Below are 24341 nucleotides of genomic sequence, written 5' to 3'. Positions count from 1 at the left end.
TATTGTTTTTTTTTTTTATTATTATTGTAGTTTTTCACAATGCCTTACAATAATATATATTTTTAATAAATATATTTGATCGAGAAATGAGTGCAGTTATTGACTTGCAGTTAATATTTTATCTCCCAAAAGCCATAATTCAGACATTAGAGGTAGGATTCAATTATGAAATATAACGTAAAATTAAATCAGTGAAAAAGCATAAAATTATAATAAATATATCAAAAACATGTACACTTAAAATACAAACTTCTACAAATATTCTGATATAAATAATATTAATTAATATAAAAAATATATAAACACAAGGTAAAAATCAGATAAAGCTAACTTGAGAAACCACATCTGTTCAGGAATAAATTTTGCACATCCCTGAGATTACAAAACTCTTGTTCCAAGCATTTTGCTTTTAGTATGGGTAATAATTCTGACAAAAAATGACTATGTATTATATAAAAAAACCTTTTTATTAAAATGCGGCAAAGAATTAATCACCTTCAAGTTTCATATAGTAAAAGTGCAAAATAAAATGAAATAAATATATGTGCTTATCAGATGCATGAGAAATACAGGCCTTTAGGTCAGAGATTTTCACAGGCTAGTATTGGAGGTTTTTACTCTTTGGCGGCATTTGGCCTGAAGATGGTGGCTCTTCTGCTGAACTACATGTTGCAGTATGTCCTCTTCATATAAAATCAGTATTGGACTGGGGTTCAATGAAGGAAATCAAGGATCCACCCTCCATTTATACAGAATATGTGCACATCTACATTTAGTTATATTGTAGTCTTTGTAATTGTACACACAGACCATATCATCAATCATGTCTGATAGGTTTTTAATTAGTGAACCTATAGAAAATAGACCCTAACAACAAGTGGTACTGTCTTCTGTGAACGTTGGGGCCCATTATTAGATCCTGGGCCTACTGGAGGATCATCTGGAATTTTGCTAGATTAGTCAGACTCTTTATGGGATTTATGGTGAGAAATAAGTCTGAATTCAGATGTCCACAGAACACAGTCTGAATGCAAACTGTAAGGTCCAGAATGGCAGCATCTCTCCTTACGCGACCTCAACAGTTTTGTATATGCCTTGGAAGCGGTTGAGTTTGGGTCAGGAGACCTGCGGATCGTCCGTTGTCATGATCCATATTAAGACAATAATTCACAGAATTCTTAATTCCGCCTAATGAGAAATAATCACCTATGTAGTTTTAGATTTAACTAGCACAAGGGTTACAAACCTGTGAATCTCATCCTAAGAAGGCATCAACTTTTACTCTTCACACAGAAATGTTTATACTCTTATGGTACTGTTATATCTATTATTGGCAAAACAATTTCTTATCAATCAAGATTTACATTATAGTTTCAATAATACTCCTAACTTAAATGAAAAATGTATAGTAAGAAGTAAACAAAAATAATTTAGCTTTGACTGTTTGATGGGACAGTATCAGATTATGTAGGAGCATACCCTATCGGCATGGTAAAGCCCAGATGTTAATTTATTGTACATTTTGTAAGAAGAATAGTCAAGGAATTGTATAATGCAGAAGTCTGTCCAAAGATGCTCCAGCATTATTAATTTATGGGGGATGCACGTTTTATTAAAATGTCAAAATTGTTGACCGGTTCATTTTGAAAGTGGTTGTCTAAACATATAAAACTTAGTTCATACAATTATTAGCTGTTCGTAAAAACAAAATTTTAAAAAATCTTATCAATTCCCAGCCCTTGTGGCAAAGCTTCCCTGCTCACTCACCGGTCCCTGACCTTCCGGCTCCGGAGCTGACACCAATCAATGACCTCCGTGATCTTGACCCAACACCACATACAGCTAGTGATTGGCTGCACTAGTCCCATGTCAAATCATCACTAGAGCCCAGTTCACAGAGGAGGAAGCGGCAGAGAATTTGCAACGTTTTGTGAGCGGCAGGGAATTTGGAAAGGTGCGTACTAACTCCTCTTTGTTATTTTAGACCATTAGCAGCTATTTGAAAAAAAATTATTGGGTCCAAAAAAATCTATTTTCAATTATTTTATATAAAGCATTCACTATTTTCTCAGAAAATCTTCATGGATTTTACTTAAATTTGTTTAATCTTATTACCATGTAAATATTATCCAAAATCAATAGCTTTTTTAAATATATGTATTATCTTCCCTATTTGTCTACGAGTAGTGACTGAACCTGTGTAAATGGAAAACTTGACTCATGGATCAATAAGTTATGGAACGTGCTCATTGTATACCGAGGACTCCTTACGATTAAGCAATTACATTTAGTGCAAAAAAACTTTAAAAGAAATGTAGTGTAATGAAAAAATAAAGTTACAACGGAAGATGTATAATCTTCCTTTCCCTTTAACAACATTTTGGGGAAATTACATTTTTTTGTTAAAAACTTTTCACATTTTTTAAGTTGCCAGGCACTCCACAGGGCAGAGGTAGTTTGTGTTTTACTTCACAATGCTATGAAGCTTCAGAGTTCTTTGTGGCAGAACAGTTCTAGGAAGTCAGAGATGGACAGAGTCTTCTGGGTTATTTCCACATTTTAAACTGTGGTTTCCAGGGATTCCTCCGCGGTATCTCTAACATCGATGGTAACAGGTCGGTCTCTTTCATAAGTATCCGCTTCATCATCCGTTAACAAGTTGGCATAGCTTGTCCCTTGAAGAAGAGAAACACATCATGATACTTGTATTGTTTCTTATGTACTTTTTTATAATTCTATGTAGTGTATATATAATAAAAATAAGTCTTAATCCAGTGAAGTACTCGTCAGTATGGTTATGGTGCTACCAAACTATATAGGATAGTTTTTTTATTTTATTACTTAGAAAAAATAGAAATCATAAAGGGATTTTCCACCTTTGGGCAAACTTTTGGCTAAGAGTGCAGCTTGCTGAATGCTAACAGTGTGCAATGTACACACTATTAGGATTGGACTCTGCTTTCCGGTTTGATTGGTTGTCACGATGCAATTTAATACTTGCATTCATGTGCCAAATAGACAGTGACCTCTAAGAGGTTAAACTTTTGCGATCTGAGCTAGCTATGATCACAGCTGTTACTCTCGGCGGCTGGCTGTATAACCGCCTGAGCACTTTTCACTATTGCCTCTAAGCTGGCTGCTATGGAAATCATAGCGTTAAAGAGACTTTCTGAAAAACAAAAAATATGCTACCTACCTGCCTGTTATGCCCGGCGCCATTCTTCCCCGGCACAGACCGCTCCTGCCAGCGATTTCGCTGCCTCTGCTGACGGCACATCAACAGAGCGGAGGTTTCTTTTCCGCCCTGCTCTGTTAACGGGGCAGGACTTCTGATGTCCCCCAGTTAGGCAGTGGGAATCCGGCTGTCAATCAGGATGACGTCGGAAAGTCCCGCTCCATAAACAGGGGCATTAGCAGAGGCAGAGGAATTCCTGTCAGGTTCAGACTGTGACTGTTCTGTCCCGGGGAAGTAGCAACTACCTGCCTGTTAATGCTTAAGCACATTTTTTTGTTTTTAAGAAAGTCGTGGATATAACTTTTACAGAATACCAGACTCTACAGAATGTTATAGCTGTAATTGAGTTCATTAACTTTTTTTTATTAGGCTGTATTGTTTTTTTCCTTTCCAGATTGCTCAACTTTTAGGGAAACCTGGCCCTGTCCATATGTGCGGGGCACAGCAATTTAGCACTGGGGCTCAAAAACTTCAAGTTTCGCCTCTGAATGTAATTAACTCCTTGACTACATCTGCCGCAGAAAAGGAGTTCACTTCATTCAGAGGTGAAACTTGAAGTTTTTGAGCCTCAATGCTAAATTGGTATCCAGCTTTCCAACTTACCATGTGAAATTTATAATACTGTTGTCTTCTTATGTGGCAGAGGTGCCTAGGGACTTTCTGAGCGAATGGTGTCCAAAAGAGCGACTGCTACCTTGGCACCTGCTGTAGCATACCCCCTCCCGCCTCTTCATGTTTTGCTTGACCCAAACATATTTCTCTTTATAAAAATCTCATGTACATACCAGAATACATTTCAGATCCGGGTTCTTCATTTATGCAGGTGACATGATTATGCCATTCTGTCCATTTCACCTCATTTATCCTGTTGAGGAAGCAACAAGATATTAATAATTTATAAATAGTGAGTGGAGTGTACGTCACATACAGTAACAACAGAATCACTTCATGCCTCAATTTTGTCTTTTTAAATTTTTTTGTTCTATAATAATTTCCTCTGCAATAAGTGCATTTTCCATATAGTAACAAGAGGTTAGCTGATCACATACATGGCAAGCCCCCCAGAGAAGCGCAAACATCCTGTCCAAAGGAATTAAGTCATCCATTAACACTCACCTTAGACACGCTCTGTTGTCATTTTTGGAGACGGTGCATGATTCTCCGAGCTGAAATTTAACCTTTAACCACGTTGGTAAACTCTTCTCAAACTCCAGAATTGTCCGAGCTCTCTGCGAGTACAGAATCAAAAGGCAAATTATTGTTTTATTCCCAGTTATATAAACCAAGGGGGTTACTAGAATAGAAGCAGACCATTGCTATGTAGCTCCTAGAAAAAAGAAGACCAGACCAGATTGATTGCATTTCCTGTGGGTGGTGGGCATTGTGTAACGATCCCTTCTCTGCAGGTCCTACAAACCCGAGATTATGGAAAGGAGAGAGTGGTAAAAAAGCACAAAGTTCTCCTATGCCAGGTGTCTAAGGTTGTGGTAGTGTTAATCGCCATCAGAAAGGAGCCTCTTCCTAATCTCTATGGGGCCCCTTCATATCTACCGGTATGTTCTTCACTAATTTGAACATTGATGTACTGAGTTGTATGATGTGGAGTAGGGTTCACACATCTCTACTATAAAGCAAGGTCATCCCTATGGTAAACATGATTAAAGCACAGGATAGGGTTGTCATGAGAGCTTAGGAAGGGAGATGATATGGGCCCTGGGCCCCTAATTTAGAATGCTGATAGTTTTTCACATTTTCATATTTGTTTTTCTATTATTATGACAGTTAAGGAAAATGTTGCATGCCATTAGCAACTTTATCTTTTCCCACAATCTTATTTTGTAGATATTATACTACTAGTAAAAATCATAAACCAAATGAGAACTAATGTAAAGGCAATTGGGATCCTAGAGATCCTGATTCCAGTGCTGTTTCAATTGCTGGACTTCTTGCTTTAGTTTTGATAAAATCATGATTTTATCTTCTGCAGCTCTGCTAGTCTTCTCGTAGATGATCAGTGTCTAACACTGTCCTTGCCATCATTTAACAGCTTTCTGCCTACACTGTTCATAGAGCTAAAAAACTGGGGAGAAAATAGCTCAAATAGGGTCTTATCTGACAAACAATTAAAATAATTATCAGATTATGATAATCTGAGCCATAGATTTATGTGTTTTGAGACATTGTTCAACTGCTGCGGATCCACGGGTTGTCAAACCAATGAAATGAAAATATGGAGAATTTGTGGATTTTTTCCGCGCTGCCGATTATTAAACACGTCAGTTGCCAAGAATTTAATAAACATGCGGGTTTTATTCAATGCGTTTCAAAGTGGCGTACACTTCTTCCTCAGGAAATATCTGTGGTTGTTTCCTGAGGAAGAAGTGTATGTCACTTCGAAACGCGTTGAATAAAAACCGCATGTTTAATAAATTCTTGGCAACTGACGTGTTTAATAATCGGCAGCGCGGAAAAAATCCACAAATTCTCCATGTTTACACTGTGCATAGGCAGAATGCTGCCATTCAGTGAAGTGAGGCAGAGATGGCCAGAGCTCATCATTGTGAGGACTAGCAAAGTTGCAGATGATAAAGCACTGGTTTATCAAAACAATCGCAAGTAGCCCAGTAAGTGACACATCACTGAAATTATCTCTACATTATGCTGCTTTCAGATGAAGAAGCAAAAACCTGGTGATTGATTCTGTTTAAAAATCCAGCTTCCCATAGTTTTCTGCTGAGTGATACTTCACAGCCAAAGTCTCAGGGTTTTGTATCCCATGTGGAGCTGATGTGTACATATGTGAACATTGAAAAAGTCTTAACTAGTGAAAAGCTAGAAGAAAGCGATCCAGCAGAACTCTACACTCACCTGTATTCTCCATATGTGCTCACTTTCTTTGGAAATCTTTTCCACAGTTTCTCCCATCAAAGCAATTAGCATGTTTAGAAGAAGCACAAATGTAAGTATAACGTAAGCAATGAGAAGAAGAAGGGACAAGACGGGGAATTTAGAGTCATGTTGCATCTCCAGATCTCCGAGCCCGATCGTCAGCTTGAAAAGCTCCACAATGGCCGTGCTGAAGCTCTTGTAGGCGCTGCATTCATCATCATCAGCAGCGCAGTTTTCAATCAGAGAAGCAAGAGCTGTTCCAAGTAGAAAAAAAAGTTTATTATCTTTTGTATCACTCCTAAGTTCTTAATTAAATATTTCCTTAAAGGGACTGTCAGCACAGAATGACTGTTCAAACTAAGCCCGATGCTTCACGGCCAATCATTTAAATACACCTTCCCACCTGCTTGGTTTCCATCTATCTCTATATCTAGACTTAGTTTGACCAGTCATTCTGTGCTGACAGATTCCCTTTAAATTTTATTTCAGATTAATGTAGTCACTTATTATTGATTCAACAGGCAACAGTTATATATCACTTAAAGGGAATTTGTCATCAGTAAATGGCCTATCATACAAATTAAGCTTTTATGTTGAATGTATTGTTTTGTTTGTTTTTTTATAATTTTTGATCTTTCATATCATTATCGACATTGAAAGCCTTCTGATTTTCCTACAGATCTCTAGGTCTTATACTGGAGACACACACTTCCTGTTCTGGACAGAAGACTTTGCAGCAGTCTCATTATCATCACAGACAGGATAACAATAAACCTTTATATACAGAGGATACACGATTCATAAAAGGTGGTGGTCATAACTCACCTTCTCTCCCTTCCTTTCACAATAACCTTTGCTTAGATTAGAGCATGTTCAGCTAATGCTCTACTATACAAACAAATGGGGTCTGAGTCAGTCTATTGCTGCTAAAGGCCATGTGCCCAACAGGAAGTAGGGAGTCTATTACTAGGCGTTAATGTGAGAATTGCAAGATTTATTGCAATTTTTTTAAAAATGTATTTAATATAAAGATATCATTTTTACAAATAAGTCAATTTCTGATGAGACATTTGATTTAAAGCTGCTTTGAAGAGATTATTTTGGATATGTCTACAGCTAAATGTCCAAGGGGAATGGACTAAGTAAAGTCCATTGCAACCAGGCATCTTGATGATTGTCTGTCTGTCTATCTATCTATCTATCTATCTATCTATCCATGTCTGGACCTTTGTCTTCATGAGGTGGAAAGGAGGACCGTAGAGTGAGGACTATACAACATCTTGTAACTTAGGCACTGCCAAACCACTCAGTCCATTCTAACTAAGAGTAATATGAGTATAAACCAGATCTATATATTTTGCTAGTCATAGCCAAAGTTAGATGAAAACCTTGAGGCTAAATAAAGGATACGTACCCACTCCAAATCCAAAAAGAAATAAAATGTACACAAAGAGGAACTTGAGAACATCATTCAAGATGACCTAGAAGAAATGAGGGATACTATTAAAATATAACAACCTATCCATTATGTCAAAATAACAAAACCATTGTCATCAACTGTGGCATAATAACGCTATTGGTACAGGACTACAAATTTTGAGCACTGAAAAGCTGGTCATACTATAGGCATCTAAAAAAAATTGGAAATTGGAATGTTGGCCATGACAAAAGGCCATAATAAATGAGATGTAGCACTACGTTTTTTCCATTTGCAATAGTGTTCAGAATTGTATCCTCATTTTGCAAAACCACATTAACAACCAATATAAACAAGGATTACTCTAAAATCTTTTGACATGTCAAATGCATAGGAAGACAGGTTGCTCAATGTCTTACTACTTTTGCCTGAGGGCCCAGCATGAGGTGTGCCAAGAAATATCAAGTTGCCACAAATTTTCATGGATTATTAGTAAGAGAATATATTTGGTGGCATAAGAAAGCATAAAATGATATACTGTAACTATTTTACGTGCTGTAGGTGGTTGATATATCCGTATTGATCACCCTCATAAAGCGACAATCTGCTACTTACCTTTTGGATCATAACACTGTAGATTCCCAGGGACTGAAATCCTCTTGTGTAATACAACATGTTTGCCCATCCAAGTGCCATGGCTAATACAAGAAAAGCCAAATATTCTTTGACACCAAAAAGGTAACAAAAAACTGATGTTATAACCAGGATCGCTTGGATGAAACTAGAAGGGGAAAAAGACATCATGAAGCAAGATTATGTTAAGATCTACATTATAGTCATTTGTTTCTAATGCAAACTAAAGCCTACATATTGGTATGGTGCCATTTACAGATATATTATGACTGGCAAAACACTATATATAGTAGATCAAGATAAATTAAGCATCATAATAAAGCTATTACTCCATGGATCAGCCTGAAAATGCTTACAGGTGTAACCTAAAGCTTCTGGGCTCCAATGTGAAACCCGTAACAATGCCCCCCATGCACTATGTGCCATTTATACTGATAGTGTCAGTAAGCCTTCTCAGACAGGAACCAGATGATACTGCCACTTCTGTACCCCCAACTATTCTCCACCATATGATACTCAAGTAGCATCTTCAGAGGCACCCTCCACAAGAAGAATCTTTACCCCTTAGACCTCCTGCCAAGGCCTCTTACCAAGCCAAGCTTGTTCTCCTGCTTTGCATTAATGAGGGGGAAAACCCCGAAACATCTATCTGCAAATGGAATTTCTGGTTTGGCTTCTTATCTTAAGTCTTGTCTTGTTACAAGACCCTTTAAAGAGTCAATATTGACTTTTAGGATTGCTACCACCAATAGATGGCACTAGGATTCTTGTTCTTTCTTACTCTCTGAAGAAGCTATTTACATACTTAAATTCGCAGAGGAGCATTGATGGCCTATAAGTCTCCTTACGCCTCCTTGGGGCTATCCATAGGGTACAATGTTATCAATTAAAGCCCCAGCATATGATGATATGGTTAATTGAAACAGTTGCTTATGTTTTAAGCCAAATTGATCCAAGAAAGGATATTTTTAAGTCATAAGTCTAGCTTTATTACTTACAAGAGAACATGAAACCAGGCGTCGGACAGAACTGAACGAAGATCTGAAGACCTCACTAAGAAAATGACCACACCCTATGAACAAAACAGAGTAGTGATTTAGTGTTAATTCATGATATGAGTAAAAAGATTTCAACTAATTTGGTCCGGCGTCCAGTTCTTCATGTTGTGAGGTTGTGGGATCTAGTAAGTGACACAGACGCCCAAGATGCTGAGCAAAGAATTACCAACACAGAAGTGAACACTGCCCTGGTACGGCTGTCGTGCAGGACCAAACTGGACGCCAGACAAGGGTAGTTAATCTTTCTGCTCATCCGTAGTTAATTTACCAATGTATTGTAGTAAATTGGTTTCCAATTGAAATGAAATGCAACAAGATGAAAAACAACAAAGAAAACAAAAGATGATGTGCCAATCATCTACATGACTGCTGCAGCCAATTAGTTGCCTCAGCAGTGAGGTGAGCACGTGTGGCATTATACAGCTAAGGCCAGTGATTGACTGCACTGGTCAGGTGGACACATTGCAGAAAATTAACAAAGGCTGGCAGGGACCACTAGAGCTTTGACTGTAAAGTTACAGCAATGGTTATTTTTTTAAAACATTTATATCGCATTTCTTCTGATGTTGTTTTTTATTTTATCGCATTTCGTCCTGTTAGATTTATTCCTTCAAATTTTTTCAAATTTTGGACAATTCCTAAAAGTACCCTGCTAAAGTAATGCTAACCTGCCACATGATTCATGCATGCTCCTTGAACCAAAGGCAGCATGAATCAGAGACCGGCTCCTGCATTGTAAATGTTGTGGTGTTTCAGAGAACAACATGGTTGTAGCCGGGGATGAGGTGACTAGTCCAAGAGGTGTGCCCAAGAGCTGCACAATCAGGTCTCACTGTATGTGTCAGTGTAGCTGAGCAGGTGGGGAAAAGCTGGTGAGGACGGACCTCCTGGACTAGTCACCTAGCCCCCAGTTGGTTTTAAACTTGTTTTTTTTCTGATGTTTGGAACACAGGAGCCGGTGGTGCGAGTAGCATGAATCGTGACAGGTCCCCTTTAAGGAATAATTTCCAATAAAATTTTCACAGTTGTTTGCTACCAGAAAAAAATATATATAATGAGTAATAAATATTGAAAATTAAAGCCAAAATGTGAAGCAGGTTTTTACTCTGGTTTATACACCCATCTAATTGCTCAGCATATAGAATAAGGAGGATATGTCTATGCCACATCAAACTAGGAAATATGCACATAATTGGGAAGTACAATAAAATGACATACATAAATGTGATTCATCTACATAATAACACATAGTAATGCAATAACTCTGTCATTACTCACCTCTTTGATCATTAGGTATGTAGCACAAACAATAATAAACATTTGTCCGACTAGCTGTAGCCACCCTCGATCATATGTCAGACTTAGTGGATACTGAGCCTGTGGTTGTGGAAGAGACGTGTTAGTGTTCATTCTATGTGTACAATAATGGTATAATCTATCTAATTAACAATATTATGCAAAGACCAAAAAATCCCATTGTAAATGAATCAGTTCTGTTTTCTAAAATTTTAATAATATGAATATTATAAAAAAAAAAAAAAAAACTAGAACCTACACAAAACAAATAAAACATGTGAAAGTATGCATATTGTCCCAGAATGTGTTTCCTAGACTAAAATTTGGCACTGGTATATAACCCATATTTCCCTGCATGACAATCAGTAGAGCCATGTAAATATAATGAATATCTGAAATAGGTATAGAGTCCAAAGTACCCTAAACTGATACGTGTGGGATCCTGAATCCCACATGTCACTTTCTAAGTGAATCAATTCCCCTGGCGTGACTATGCACTTCTTGTAACACTTTATTGCACAGTTTTACAATCAGTGTTCCATTCTCTTGATACTGCATTATTTATATATTATTAGCTGTAAATGTGTATTGCACCTTTTTCATTATTGAATACTATTTGACATCACTTTAAGGGTAATGTCTATTTATATCTATTTCAGATTTTCATTATATTTTAGAGATGATCAAATAAATATGCGTGACCCTAGTCCAGCGGCTATTCCAGTAGTTCAGAGTCCTACAAAACGCCTCCTACCTACATCCCTGGCGCCTTTTCTGAGTTTTAGGTGTGTCGCAAAATCATCATTGGGGCGTGGTGCACAAATTATGTCATTTTGGGCCTACTAATCAGGAGGGGTGCCAGGAATGTCTCCTGAGGAAACTACACATGAGAAACGCGCGTTGGGGTCAGTGGCCGGTGTATTGCTGGAACTGAGTATGGATATTTATTACTTCTAGATTTACTGTGTCTCTGTGAATCTGTCAATTATGTAATCAATGTTGGTATTTGACCATTTATACTGATAGTGATCTACATTTGATATATGGTACATGGCAGCAATTTGTGATTTACAGTATAGGTAAATTTGGATATTTTAACTACATTATATAGCAATATGTGTTTTCTTTAACATACACACAGTATAATTATTGATATCTGATTAGTACTTAAAATTGTGATATATTCAATTTAACTATGTATCTGAATGCATGCCCTTATTTCGATTGAATGGCACTAGCAAATAGCCATTAGATGCATGTGACATGACTGCAGCTATATATTTTATACACAAATATATATATATATATATATATATATATATATATATATAGGGTATTCATGCTATGGATATAATTACAACCATTGATATTTTGATTTTAACATGAATATTCAGTATATACTGTATAAGTGACTATCTACTGGTCTTATTAATATCAAGTACTTTAGGGCATATATATGTTCATAGCAGTTCCCATAGCCACTGCTACTGGTGATCATATATGTAACTAAAATCTATGTTTTTAAATGTATTTCCAATAAAAAATAATTATTTTAATATAGCCTTGGGTACTCTTGGTTCTCTTCTTTTTGATTTAATTATACCCTGCTGCATTTTATTTCACCCATTTCTATTACTACAGAGAAACACTAATATGTTAAAAAATTAAAAGGCACAACATTCCTTCTTTTTAATAACATTGTGACCCGCATCTCAATGGTTTTAAAGGTGACTAGGTCTATTCCGGCTACCGCTTGTCCCACCCCTGCTTAGACCAGTGGAAATGTGAACTAGATCGAGTAGAATATTATTGTCATGGATGATGTGTACAGTTCTTTAATAATTTATAGTTGTGCTCAGCCTTCAATAGTAGGAGTTTTTGCTTATTTTTTTCAGTGTCTTGGAACTCAAGTAAATTGAGTGCTCTAGAACAAAGGGATCCACTCTCTGATGTCCATATGCAATGATATGGAATATGACCATGGGGTTGTCCTGATGAAACAGTCAATTGAGGCACCACTTAGGCTGCATATTTAATTATATACTTAAATAGGAGAGGCATACCTGTTCTCCACGTGGCCGGTAGTAACAGACTAATGTAAGGACAACGTTGTACATGAATGACAGAAGAAAAGACAAAAAGAACATGTATCTGGCAAACTTTTTCCATTTCATCTGAAGAAGAGTATGAAGAGGCTCCAAAGCCAACAGCTCATGGCGATTCTAAAAAGAAAATAAAAGCATGTAAATATATGTATTTAATAATAATAACTAATATAATGTATCTTAAACTATAATATATTAGGCCTCAGTAAACAGGTCTTGGATTTGCAAATGTCTCTACTTTCGTACAGCGGTTTAATATGACAGATTCTGCATGAATCTAAAAGGAAAAATTGTGGTATTCTTCATCATATGCCGTATTAAGTCTCTTTGAAAGGTGGTTCAGTGCAGAAAACCAAACATGCAGTGTTGTGTACATGCACCCTAAATCATTTTTACATGTTACCTTTAGTTAATAAAAAAGTCTTAAGTTTAAGTCTATAGTAATCTATATTACTTTACTCATTTTCAGGCCACTTGATATGCAATTTTCAGCCTGGTCCAATTTTCGTTTTTTTTGTCTCATGAGAGTTTCTTTCCCAATAATATACTTAATTAGCTCACACATCAGCAAAGCTTCTATCTTGCACTTATTCCCTTTTTACCTGTTTTCCACCTTATCTACACTGCTCAAAAAAAATAAAGGGAACACTTAAACAACAGAATATAACTCCAAGTAAATCAAACTTCTGTGAAATCAAACTGTCCACTTAGGAAGCAACACTGATTGACAATCAATTTCACCTGCTGTTGTGCAAATGGAATAGACAATAGATGGAAATTATTGGCAATTATCAGGACACCCTCAATAAAGGAGTGGTTCTGCAGGTGGGGACCACAGACCACATCTCAGTACCAATGCTTTCTGGCTGATGTTTTGGTCACTTTTGAATGTTGGTTGTGCTTTCACACTCGTGGTAGCATGAGACGGACTCTACAATCCACAGAAGTTGCTCAGGTAGTGCAGCTCATCCAGGATGGCACATCAATGCGAGCTGTGGCAAGAAGGTTTGCTGTGTCTGTCAGCGTAGTGTCCAGAGACCGGAGGGTCTACCAGGTGACATGCCAGTGCACCAGGAGACATGGAGGGGGCCGTAGGAGGGCAACAACCCAGCAGCAAGACCGCTACCTCCACCTTTGTGCAAGGAGGAACAGGAGGAGCACTGCCAGAGCCCTGCAAAATGACCTCCAGCAGGCCTCAAATGTGCATGTGTCTGCACAAACTGTTAGAAACCGACTCCATGAGGGTGGTATGAGAGCCCGATGTCCACAGATGGGGGTTGTGCTCACAGCCCAATACCGTGCAGGACGCTTGGCATTTGCCACCGAACACCAGGATTGGTAGAGTCGCCACTGGCACCCTGTGTTCTTCACAGATGAAAGCAGGTTCACACTGAGCACATGTGACAGACGTGACAGAGTCTGGAGACGCCGTGGAGAGCGATCTGCTGCCTGCAACATCCTTCAGCATGACCGGTTTGGAAGTGGTCAGTAATGGTGTGGGGTGGCATTTCTTTGGAGGGCCGCACAGCCCTCCATGTGCTCGCCAGAAGTAGCCTGACTGCCATTAAGTACGGTACTGCGATGAGATCCTTAGACCTCTTGTGAGACCATATGCTGGTGCGGTTGGCCCTGGGTTCCTCCTAATGCAAGACAATGCCAGACCTCATGTGGCTGGAGTGTGTCAGCAGTTCTTGCAAGATGAAGGCATTAAAGCTATGGACTGGCCCGCCCGTTCCCCAGACCTGAAGCGATTGAGCACATCTGGGACATCATGTCTCGCTCCATCCACCAACGTCACGTTGCACCACAGACTGTCCAGGAGTTGGCGGATGCTTTAGTCCAGATCTGGGAGGAGATCCCACAGGAGACCATCCGCAACCTCATCAGGAGCATGCCCAGGTGTTGCAGGGAGGTCATACAGGCACCTGGAGGCCACACACAATACTGAGCCTCATTTTGACTTGTTTTAAGGACATTACATCAAAGTTGGATCAGCCTGTAGTGTGTTTTTCCACTTTAATTTTGGGGGTGACTCCAAATCCAGGCCTCCATTGGTTAATAAATTTGATTTCCATCGATGATTTTTGTGTGATTTTGTTGTCAGCACATTCAGCTTTGTACAGAACAAAGTATTCAATGAGAATATTTCATTCATTCAGATCTAGGATGTGTTATTTGAGTGTTCCCTTTATTTTTTTGAGCAGTGTATATACTGTTTTCCCTTCCCTGAGATTGTACATGTTTTCTTGAAACTCCACTCCATTCCCCTCTCTTTGGCTATTTCTAACACTGAGAGAAGGGAGGGGAATAGCAGAAAGAGCTATGAGTAGTAGAAGCTCTGACGGATTTGTAACAGTTTTGCTAAAGCTTTCAGCTAGAAAATGACTTACAGACGCTCTCCAGCAGCAAAGTAATAGAAAAAATAATCAAAACTATATAGAAAGTAGCTTAACTTTGTATTTAGGCAACAATTAATAAAAAAAAAATTGTACAAAGGTGTACGTATCCTTTAAACTAAGGTTTCTAACATTACTTCTCAGATGTATTGCTATAATTCTTACTGACTGATCCTAACAATCACGTTACTTACATCAATACTAGTATTGTAAACCACAATTTCAAGTATTGAGTTCCGGGAACAAGTATCTATGTCTTGCAGGTCATACAAGGAAGATGAAACCGGTCCATAAGCCCAATCTGTAAACTTTCTGGAGAGCACCCGATTCTCTTTTTCCTTTATTTCTCGGCTGAGTATGTAATGAAGAATCTAAGAGAAAACATAAAAATGTAAGTAACCGAACATCTCATAAGATTTATCTAAGAAAGGAAACTAAAGGCTGATGGAGTGTATACAGTGAGACGATGACCATACAAAATTGCAGTGAAAAGAGGTCTTTTATAGGGATGGTCATCTCATTGAAGATACATACTGGAAATCTTTCACAGAAAACGTCTAGACACAGGAGTTTTCTTCTCATGCAATATGACCAGTAAACCAGTATACATAAGATGTGGTGGCACTGAAAATCTGCCACTGGTCTGGATAAAGGGGTGGCTTCTCAAAGAATCGGTATTTTGGAGAGGTTTTACTTTATCATGATTTTTTTTTCTTGAGAGACTTACGGTAAGTCTTACCTCAGTCTTTCCTGTTTTAGCTGCCAGTTGCATTGGAGTGAGGCCTTCATTATTCTCAATACTTTCCAAAGACTTGTTCTTACACGTTCTCAGGATTGTATCATACATGCGTATTATGAAGGCATTTTGTGCTTCTGAATTCTCTGCAACGGTCACCAAGGCATGAAGGACAGTGTTACCCAAAGAGTCTTGGATAGTTACATTTGTTCGACTGTTCTCCATGAGGAGCTGCACCACATCTGGTTGGTTAGTGCATGCAGCAAGAGCTAGTGGCGTTTCACCTTAAAGAACAGAGGAAAGATATTAAAAATTGCTACAACATAAGTGTTATGTTTGCTTGTTCTTGCTACCATACAGCCATCTTGATAAGGCTCTGTTCACACTTATTCCAGGTTCTCTTCTAACAGAGATTCTGCGATTTTTATTGATCATAGATTCCATTATTTATACCTTAAAAAGCATTTTCTTTCCAGAAAAATGATGGATACCATGATGAAACCTAACCGTGAAGTCTAACCAACCCCATTATAAGTCAGTGAGCTCATATAAGGGATCCATCCTTGGCATGAACTTTCTTATTCTGTTCCTACTTTCAAACAGAATAATGAAACTCATAAAGCTGCTGTGAACTCACTAAATAATAGCTTTAGAATTCCTGATGACTCTTTTTCTAAGCAGAACGCAATAGAGATCGGAGTTACCAGACTTCATTCCCATCTCTAAGACCCTATCCCAATACGTAGTATTTGTAATAATAATAATAATAACAATAATATTAGCAAATACCTTCAATTAGAAATGTAGTATAGATCTTCTGATTCACTATGTAGCTTACTCCATGAATGGGGTATTCAAGTAGCTTAGGCATCCATGGTTATGACCACTAACATCTAACTGGTACTATATGGTCATAACCATGGATACCTAAGCTACTGCAATGCCCCGCACATTGGGGTAAGCGACATAGCTAATCAAAATAACTATACTACATTTCTAATTGGAGCTATTTGCTATTATTATTATTATTATTATTATTATTATTATTACACCTGCTACGTATTTGGATAGGATCTTGGAGATGGGAATACCCTTTTAATTATGAAATGTTAAGAATATTCATGTGCAAGCATATTGCTGCTGTGAAGTCTATGGTGCTTTCCTGATATAAGCTGAGAAACTCTTTTTTTTTTTTTTTAGGCACAGCACCATAGCCAAATAAACATTGGGGAACAGCCTTCCTTCCCTCAGATAAAAAACAGAAATGACGAGCAAACAAAGATCAGATCCTCCTGTTCCTCAATAGGAACTTAATGGATCAATATAGTGGTGGAAAGAAACAAATGATGGCCCCCGTGTAAGAATAGTAGATGAAACTATTGTTATCCAGTAATATATCATGATGCACCCTTTCTTTTTTCGAAGAATTTGTTAATAATAGTCAGCCATGAAATGAATTAACCAAAGCAATTGAATTACAGTACTGGTTCTCTAGAAATATTGTAGAAAATCTTATTGTTTAAATTTTTTACATTTTTCCATTAAATTACGACAACTTACCAAAATAAAATCCTTCATGTTTACGTTTTGGATTAAAGAATCGCCCTTGTGCCCGTACATTGATATTTGCCCCTTTTTTGATTAGGCACTTCACCAGGTCACTTTGTCGCCTCTCAATTGCTATATTCAATGCGGTTTGACCTGGAGAAAATAATTACATTGTTAGTCCCCAATATATATAATATATAATGTCCTAGCCTCATCCACCAGTTTTGCATTCTCAATGTATAAAATGAATCTGTCAGCACAAAATGACTGTTCAAACCAAGCACAGGCGCTTGGTGTACCCTTGGTGTGGCAGAGAATTACAGTGCACCTTCCCATCTACTTGTCATGAATATATCTAGTCTTCCTATATTGACAGCTCTGGCTTTACAGAATCCGATTAAGGGCAAAGATAAATGGGAAACTAGTAGGTGGGAAGGTGCACTGAACTGTTTTACCATCTCAAGAGTTCTCCGATCATGTGTGCTTGGTTTGCACAGTCATTTTGTACTTACAGATTCCCCTACATGCTTTCTGCTTACATCATCTGACTGCGTGAAATAGCCCATAATTTATTAAATAGTAGCCCAATGTCATTGTAAAATGCAATTATTGTCACTTTATGTAAACTGTTTTGTATTTTTTTACTTTATATTTGCTTTAAAACCTTTTTTATATAGTAATTGAGTAATAAAATGAGATTTATTTATTTCCCAATGTAAGAACTTTTATTTTACATTGGTTAAAAATGATTCCTATCTCAATGCTGACATCAAGTAATACAAAGGGTATATCTCCCGAACTATATGTCAGCCATTCTATTATCGATTATGGGACATATCAGGAATTATAAATTTAGCTTTTGTTACAGATTAGTAAGATTTTCATGAGATCCAACTGTTTTGGAGAACCTCAACTTTTTTTTCTTAAAAAGGGCCTCAGTTTTAGCAGTGGCAGGTGGCTCGGTCTGATATACTTATATATAGGGTAATAATATAAAATCACAGAATAGACATTTCTTGTGGCAAGACTTTGTAAGATGGACCTCAGGGGTCACTGATGATAAGAAAGACTTCCCTTGGGGTATGCGCACACGTTATGTTTTTTTTATGCAAATTTTAAGCTGCATTTTACAGTACCAGCAAAAGATATCAGAAATCTCACGCACACACATTGTTTTTTTTTTTCCTGACTAATTTGGAAAACTGCTGCGTTTTTGCAAACTGCAGCATGTCACTTCTTTCAGCGTTTTTGCCTCGTTTTTTCACCAGTAGAAAGCAATGAGCAAGTGCAAAAACTCAGCAACAAACGCAGGTATCAGGTTTTGCTGTGTTTTTGGTGCAAAAACCTAAGGAAGTTGTATCGTGTTTTTGGGGCACTAAACTTTATCAGCATGCACAAGAGACAATAAAACACAGCAAATACGCACCAAAAATGCAGCAAAACCTACTTTTTTTAGGCAGCTTCTTTACTGCAAAGAGAGCAGGTTTTGCCTGCAGAAAAAAAACACAGCAGAAACGGAACGTGTGAACGTAGCCTACAATAGGCGCCGTTTTGATGCGTTTTTGATGCAGATTTTTCCCCACTTATTAGAATGGGTAAAATCTGCAGCAAAAACGCTGGAAGAAATGACACGCTGCAGATTTAAATCTGCACTAAATCTGCAAGTCAAAAATAAGCATCGTGTGCATGAGACTTCAGGATTCTCATTGACTTTTCTGGCAAATCTGCGCAGAAAAAAACGCAACAACTCTGTGCCAAATATGCCAGAAAAAACGCAACAACTCTGTGCCAAATCTGCCAGAAAAAATGTGACAATTTTGTGACAAATCTGCAACGTGTGCACAGGCTCTTAGGAGATAATATATTTATTTTTTATTATTGTTCATACATAAGGGGTCTAAGGTGCTGACTCTTACTAAGAGTATTCATTATTATTTTGCATTCACTAATTAGTCCACTTTTTGTATAATATTATAATCCGGAAATTGACGCTACTTTTCACCTTTATAATTTTCTTCTGTGTACTCAGCATTAATGAACCTGTCCAGGAAGCCATTTTCCTCAGCAAACGACAGCAGGGTGCAGACAATCTCTGTGGTGTGGTCACTGATGTTCAGCAAGGCCTTCATCAAACAAGTTTTCCCAGTGTCTTTGGATGTTAGCTTGTACATGAAAAAATCTGAAATATAACATAGATATACAAAGAAAAACAGAAACAAATAAGCAAATGATATAATATTTCTATTCCTTTAATATAATAAAGAAGGCTAACGATTGTAGCAGATTTATATAGACTGTCTATAGGAAAAGCCGGCTTTGTTGCCCGTAGCAACCTATCACAGAGCTGCTTTCATTTCTTAAACTGCTCTGGTAAAATGAAAGCTGCGCTGTAATTGGTCTTTTATACAGATAAATAAGGCCTTTGATGTTACCCGTTTACAACACATTTCAGAAAGGGAACAATTATTACCTTGTGCAGATTTTAATGTTAATTTTAATGATGAAGACGAATCTCTAGCTTCTTGAAGCAGTCTGTTCAATGAGTCCACATCTCCTTCAGATACAGCTTTAAACAACAAATTTTTCGGTGGTCGTTTTGCAGTTTTCTTTGGGTTTAATAAGTCAGGCCTGGAAAAAAAAAATAATCAAAATCATAGAGTTATAATATATTTGAGATACAAAGATTAAAGGGCATCTGACCTGATAACAGATTTAAATGGGGTCATCTATAAGCAACGGCATGACCAGAAGCTGGTGGGCCACAATGCAAAATCTCCAATAGGACCCTTAATTATTACTTTTAATAGTATTGGTAATCTCGCATGGGCCAAAAAGACCTTGTGTGTCCCTCCTTCCCAGGACCGAGGTGCTACTGCAACCCCTGCATCCATTGTAGTTATGCCACTGTCTATTAGATACCCCAATGGAGGCGGATCCTTGGGATCGATCTAGGGATCTATCTAGGGATATATGTCCCTATGTGGAAATAGACATCATCCCTATGGCTGGGGTACCCAAGGATACCTTTTTAGAGGCTGAATTGTGACATAAAATATTATGAAATCTAAGTATCCTTGTATGTGTATTGTTGGTTGATCTGTGTTTACACATATGCCCCAAAAAAGCATGGAATTATCCCTCAAAATGGACTAAAAACAGGTTAATGTAATTATAGTGTTTTAAAGGTATCAGAGGTATATCTAGATAGGATGGAGGTTAGGCTTAAATTTCTCAGAATGTAAGATTCTAATGTTGGGAGCTACTGTATGATCAATGCTTTCAGAAGCAATATGGGCTCTTTGACTTTCTTAAAAAAATACAAAAATTATTAATATTCATAAAAATGTAATTAGAATAAAAAAAAACTGGAAAAACATGAATACATGTATATTCCAAAGTATTCCAATAACATTTAAGCATATATATGGATTATTATTAATCATAAGTATTATTATTATTATGACTCATACTAATTATTATAAATTATAATAATTATTATTATTCATTTTCCTAAGAGTCAATTTACATAGGCAAATAATCTGCTCAAAATGTATGCCCCCATATAAAACTTATAGCTGTCAAATGAAGCATCGTTCAGCCAACGGCTATATCTTCTGATTCCACAATAAACAAGAACGCTTGACCTGGCCGAGCACTCCTGTGTTCTCTATGAGAGACCTGCTGCCAGACTCTTGGAGAATAAAAAGATGAGACATTAGAAATCTGACGTGCCGATTCTGCTTTCCCCAATATCATCTATCAGTGGAGAGTCGGGATGCCCACCATACACAAAAGATTGTTGGACGATTTTTGCAGATATCGGCGTTTTCGGCCAACATAGGTGTAATCTGTTTGGAGTGATTGGAGGAACCACCATTCATTAGTATGATTGTTCATTGCCATACAGTTTGCATAATTCTTAGCAGTAGATCCTGCGTTTAGAAAAGGGGATGGGCTGCCGACAAATGCTGATTTTCATGCCCATAAAAAAGATGCAACCAATGACAAATGAGTCCATATCTCCTTCAGATACAGCTTTAAACAATAAATTTTTCGGTGGCCATGGACAAATTACTCATTTGTTGGCAGATCGCCGGCCATGTTTACATGGAGCTAAGATTGGTAAATGAGCATTCCTACACAGGCTCATTCGGCTATTCTTGGCTCATTCAAATCTATTTTAACTTGTATCGTATCTAAAAAGTTCTTACCCGTTATTAGATTGTTTTGACAAATATTCTGTCACTTCCCGAGGGGTTTGCGGAGAATCAATATCCTCACTTTTTCTGCTATCCCTAATTTGGTTGAAAAAATATAGAAAGTTTCAAAACTCTCACAAAATAAATCTAAACTTTATATTTACAATTTATTTATTTTGGAAATGAAATATGTAATTTAGCAACACACTACTGTGCACAAAAGACGATATATTCACTTGTCATTAAAGAAACAAAACAAGCTTCTAAAAGGGAATGTTTACCCCTGAACAAAATTTTATATTTTCAATCTACATAAGTGCAAAACTCTGTGCTGATTCATTCTCTAATATATTTGTATTGTGCTTGATGCCGTTTTTCTAAAATAGCTCCAAATCTGCATACACATGAAGGTAACTAATAGGAAGACATTTACCGTACTACATGCTGCTCACATTAAAGAGTCTGTCACCCCCAAAACTGAACTTGAACTCTTTTAGACATTTGTACAGGGGAGCTTTTATAAAAATCATACTGGGACTGTAGATTTTAGTAAAATTGTTGCATATTAAAAGTTTTATCACTTATGTAAATGAGGGGGTTTCATTGCACCCTTTGCGTGGCCATGTGTTTGGATCACCGTTCCATCCCCTCAATTACCATCCTCCATCTCCTCCCCTTATGATGTTTGACAGCACTCTCTTTGGAGCGCTTCTTGATCTGAGCCTTGCACACATTGACACTACAGGGGTGTGCAGAGGCCGAGACATAATGTCATAGCTGCAGCCTGACTCAACGTGTTCTCTTCAGATGAGATTTGTTTCACGTGTTCTAGAATCTGTGGGGCAGTGACAATTGGACAGGTGCTCAGTTTACGTTAAAAAGCGTTTACAAATGCCTACAGAGGAAAAAAAAAACAAATGCCTACAGAGAATTTCTGTGGTATATGCCCAGTTGATTGAAGATAAAATTTCAATATTATGCTTTTTTTTTATTATCAAAGGCATAACTTTGGAATGGAGGGGAATAGCAAAAAAGAAAAACTGTTCCATAATCAATGGAACAGCAGCAAATGGAGGAGGTACAGTACTCAGTATAAATTAAAAAAATCCAGTGAAAGATCCTCTTTAAATTACATAATTCATGGCAAAATGCTTGGTTATTACAATACATTGATATTTCTTTTATATAGAGCTGTACATAATGCATAGTGCATCAATAAGAAATCTTTCCTTTGTCAGCATAAAATAATGTTCTTTTCCACTATTTAATTCTACAGTCACTGGAGAAGGACATCACCATTGGAATAGAAGAAACCAGTCGAAGAAGAAGATCAGTAACTCGATGGCTTGATACAATCAAGATAACGACCAAGAAGACCCTGGTGGACCTATCTAGGCTTGCACAAGATCGATCTTCCTACAGAGTGCTCATCCATCAAGTCACCATGGCTTCATATGGAGCTGAAGGCCGTTAATAATAATTCTGGACATGCACATTACAAAATGCCCAAATTTGCTCTACCAGCTGCTATTTTATGATAATAATTAATTAAATCCAGCATCCCAACTTTTTTTCCCCACCAATTATAAATATTGGGAGACAGTCAGACTATCCCTCATTAATAGGATTATTGGAGGACAGTTGGGCTACTAGCTTCGCTGGATTGGCCGATATTTATCTAACATATTTGACGGGTTTTTCACCCTGTAGGTTCTTGCGTGGCTTGTCAGAAGATGCCCTGCCCTCATTTACACAATCAGATAATTGTCTCCTGCTCATCCTCAGAAATACTTTTTACTCCCGAAAGCATTTCAATGGCTCTCCAGTTTTAGTACTTTAAAGCTATTGGATCATCACACTATTAAAATGAATGGGGATTGGTATTCAGCACTTGGGGGTTATGGAAATTAACAAGTTATAGATAATAAATACAGAAGCATACAGCTTTTAACCATGGGCTGAAACCTCTACATTAACATCGACCCAGATCTGAACTGCTGGAATTTTTTCATGTACCTCATTATTACTAAATAAAATTAAATATTGTAATTGAAGAATCAAGGAAGGAATCTATAAATGGAAATCTGATCGGAAATAGATTCAAGTCAAAGCAGATATAAAGCTAGCAATGTTGACATATTAGAAATATTACCAATGATGACTTCATATCCCATCCTTGTTGTAAGAACACTATCAATCACTTAATTCTCTACAGTTTCTAGACTTAGACAAACCATATAAAGTCTTGTATATTCTTGACCATCTCCTCACAAATGTCAGAAATCCTTTAGGACATATAGCGTCCCAGATGTTGGCATCTACCAATGTTACCTCCTGGCATATCTTATTGACATATCAACATATTCTACTGTACAATTGTAAAACTCATTTAAGGTTTTTCCCCAAAATGGACATTTATCATCCTTTCACCAAATCAGTAGAGGTCTCAGAGAATTAGCCCCAGATTTGACATATATCACCTGTTTTCACAGTTGATAAATATCCATTGTTGGAAAACCTTTTTTAAGACAATGGATAATGTATTAAAGAAAATGTAATTATTATTCTCATTATTATCATGATCGGGAGAATAGGAGGAACAAGGCGAAAAGGAAGAACAGCAACCCAATGGCTTGATACTATGAAGATAACGTAGGAGAAGACCCTGTGGACCTATCTAGGCTTGAACAAGATTGACCTACCTACAGATCGTTCATCCATCATGTCACCATAGCATGAGACCGATTATTTTTCTACAACATCAGTACATAGAAATACAAGTATACACAAAAAAAACCTTGTCCAAAAATATAAAATTAATACACATTT

At 37.3% G+C, this 24341-nt stretch overlaps 1 protein-coding gene across 1 annotated transcript in view; it reads right to left on the bottom strand.

Annotated features, from left to right (window-relative positions):
- Positions 1 to 448: 448 nt before the first annotated feature.
- TRPV3 (transient receptor potential cation channel subfamily V member 3) overlaps positions 449 to 24341 on the bottom strand; it is a 46747-nt gene continuing 22854 nt past the window's right edge. The window contains exons 4-18 of the mRNA XM_073668033.1: positions 21525 to 21608; positions 19784 to 19941; positions 19316 to 19492; positions 17326 to 17466; positions 15769 to 16049; positions 15224 to 15400; positions 12592 to 12750; positions 10511 to 10609; positions 9173 to 9246; positions 8157 to 8322; positions 7539 to 7605; positions 6104 to 6378; positions 4352 to 4464; positions 4021 to 4100; positions 449 to 2675 (exon numbers count right to left, since the gene is read on the bottom strand). Of these exons, the coding sequence (XP_073524134.1) occupies positions 2560 to 2675; positions 4021 to 4100; positions 4352 to 4464; positions 6104 to 6378; positions 7539 to 7605; positions 8157 to 8322; positions 9173 to 9246; positions 10511 to 10609; positions 12592 to 12750; positions 15224 to 15400; positions 15769 to 16049; positions 17326 to 17466; positions 19316 to 19492; positions 19784 to 19941; positions 21525 to 21608 (2167 nt within the window). The 3' untranslated portion in view covers positions 449 to 2559. The remainder of the gene's footprint in view (positions 2676 to 4020; positions 4101 to 4351; positions 4465 to 6103; positions 6379 to 7538; positions 7606 to 8156; positions 8323 to 9172; positions 9247 to 10510; positions 10610 to 12591; positions 12751 to 15223; positions 15401 to 15768; positions 16050 to 17325; positions 17467 to 19315; positions 19493 to 19783; positions 19942 to 21524; positions 21609 to 24341) is intronic.

This window comes from Phyllobates terribilis, unplaced genomic scaffold, assembly GCF_046119375.1.
Source record: "Phyllobates terribilis strain yellow unplaced genomic scaffold, ASM4611937v1 Scaffold_2__4_contigs__length_985480577, whole genome shotgun sequence".
NCBI lineage: Eukaryota > Metazoa > Chordata > Amphibia > Anura > Dendrobatidae > Phyllobates > Phyllobates terribilis.
The sequence above is the reverse complement of the archived record's forward strand: the minus strand, read 5'-3'. Positions and strand labels throughout refer to the sequence as shown.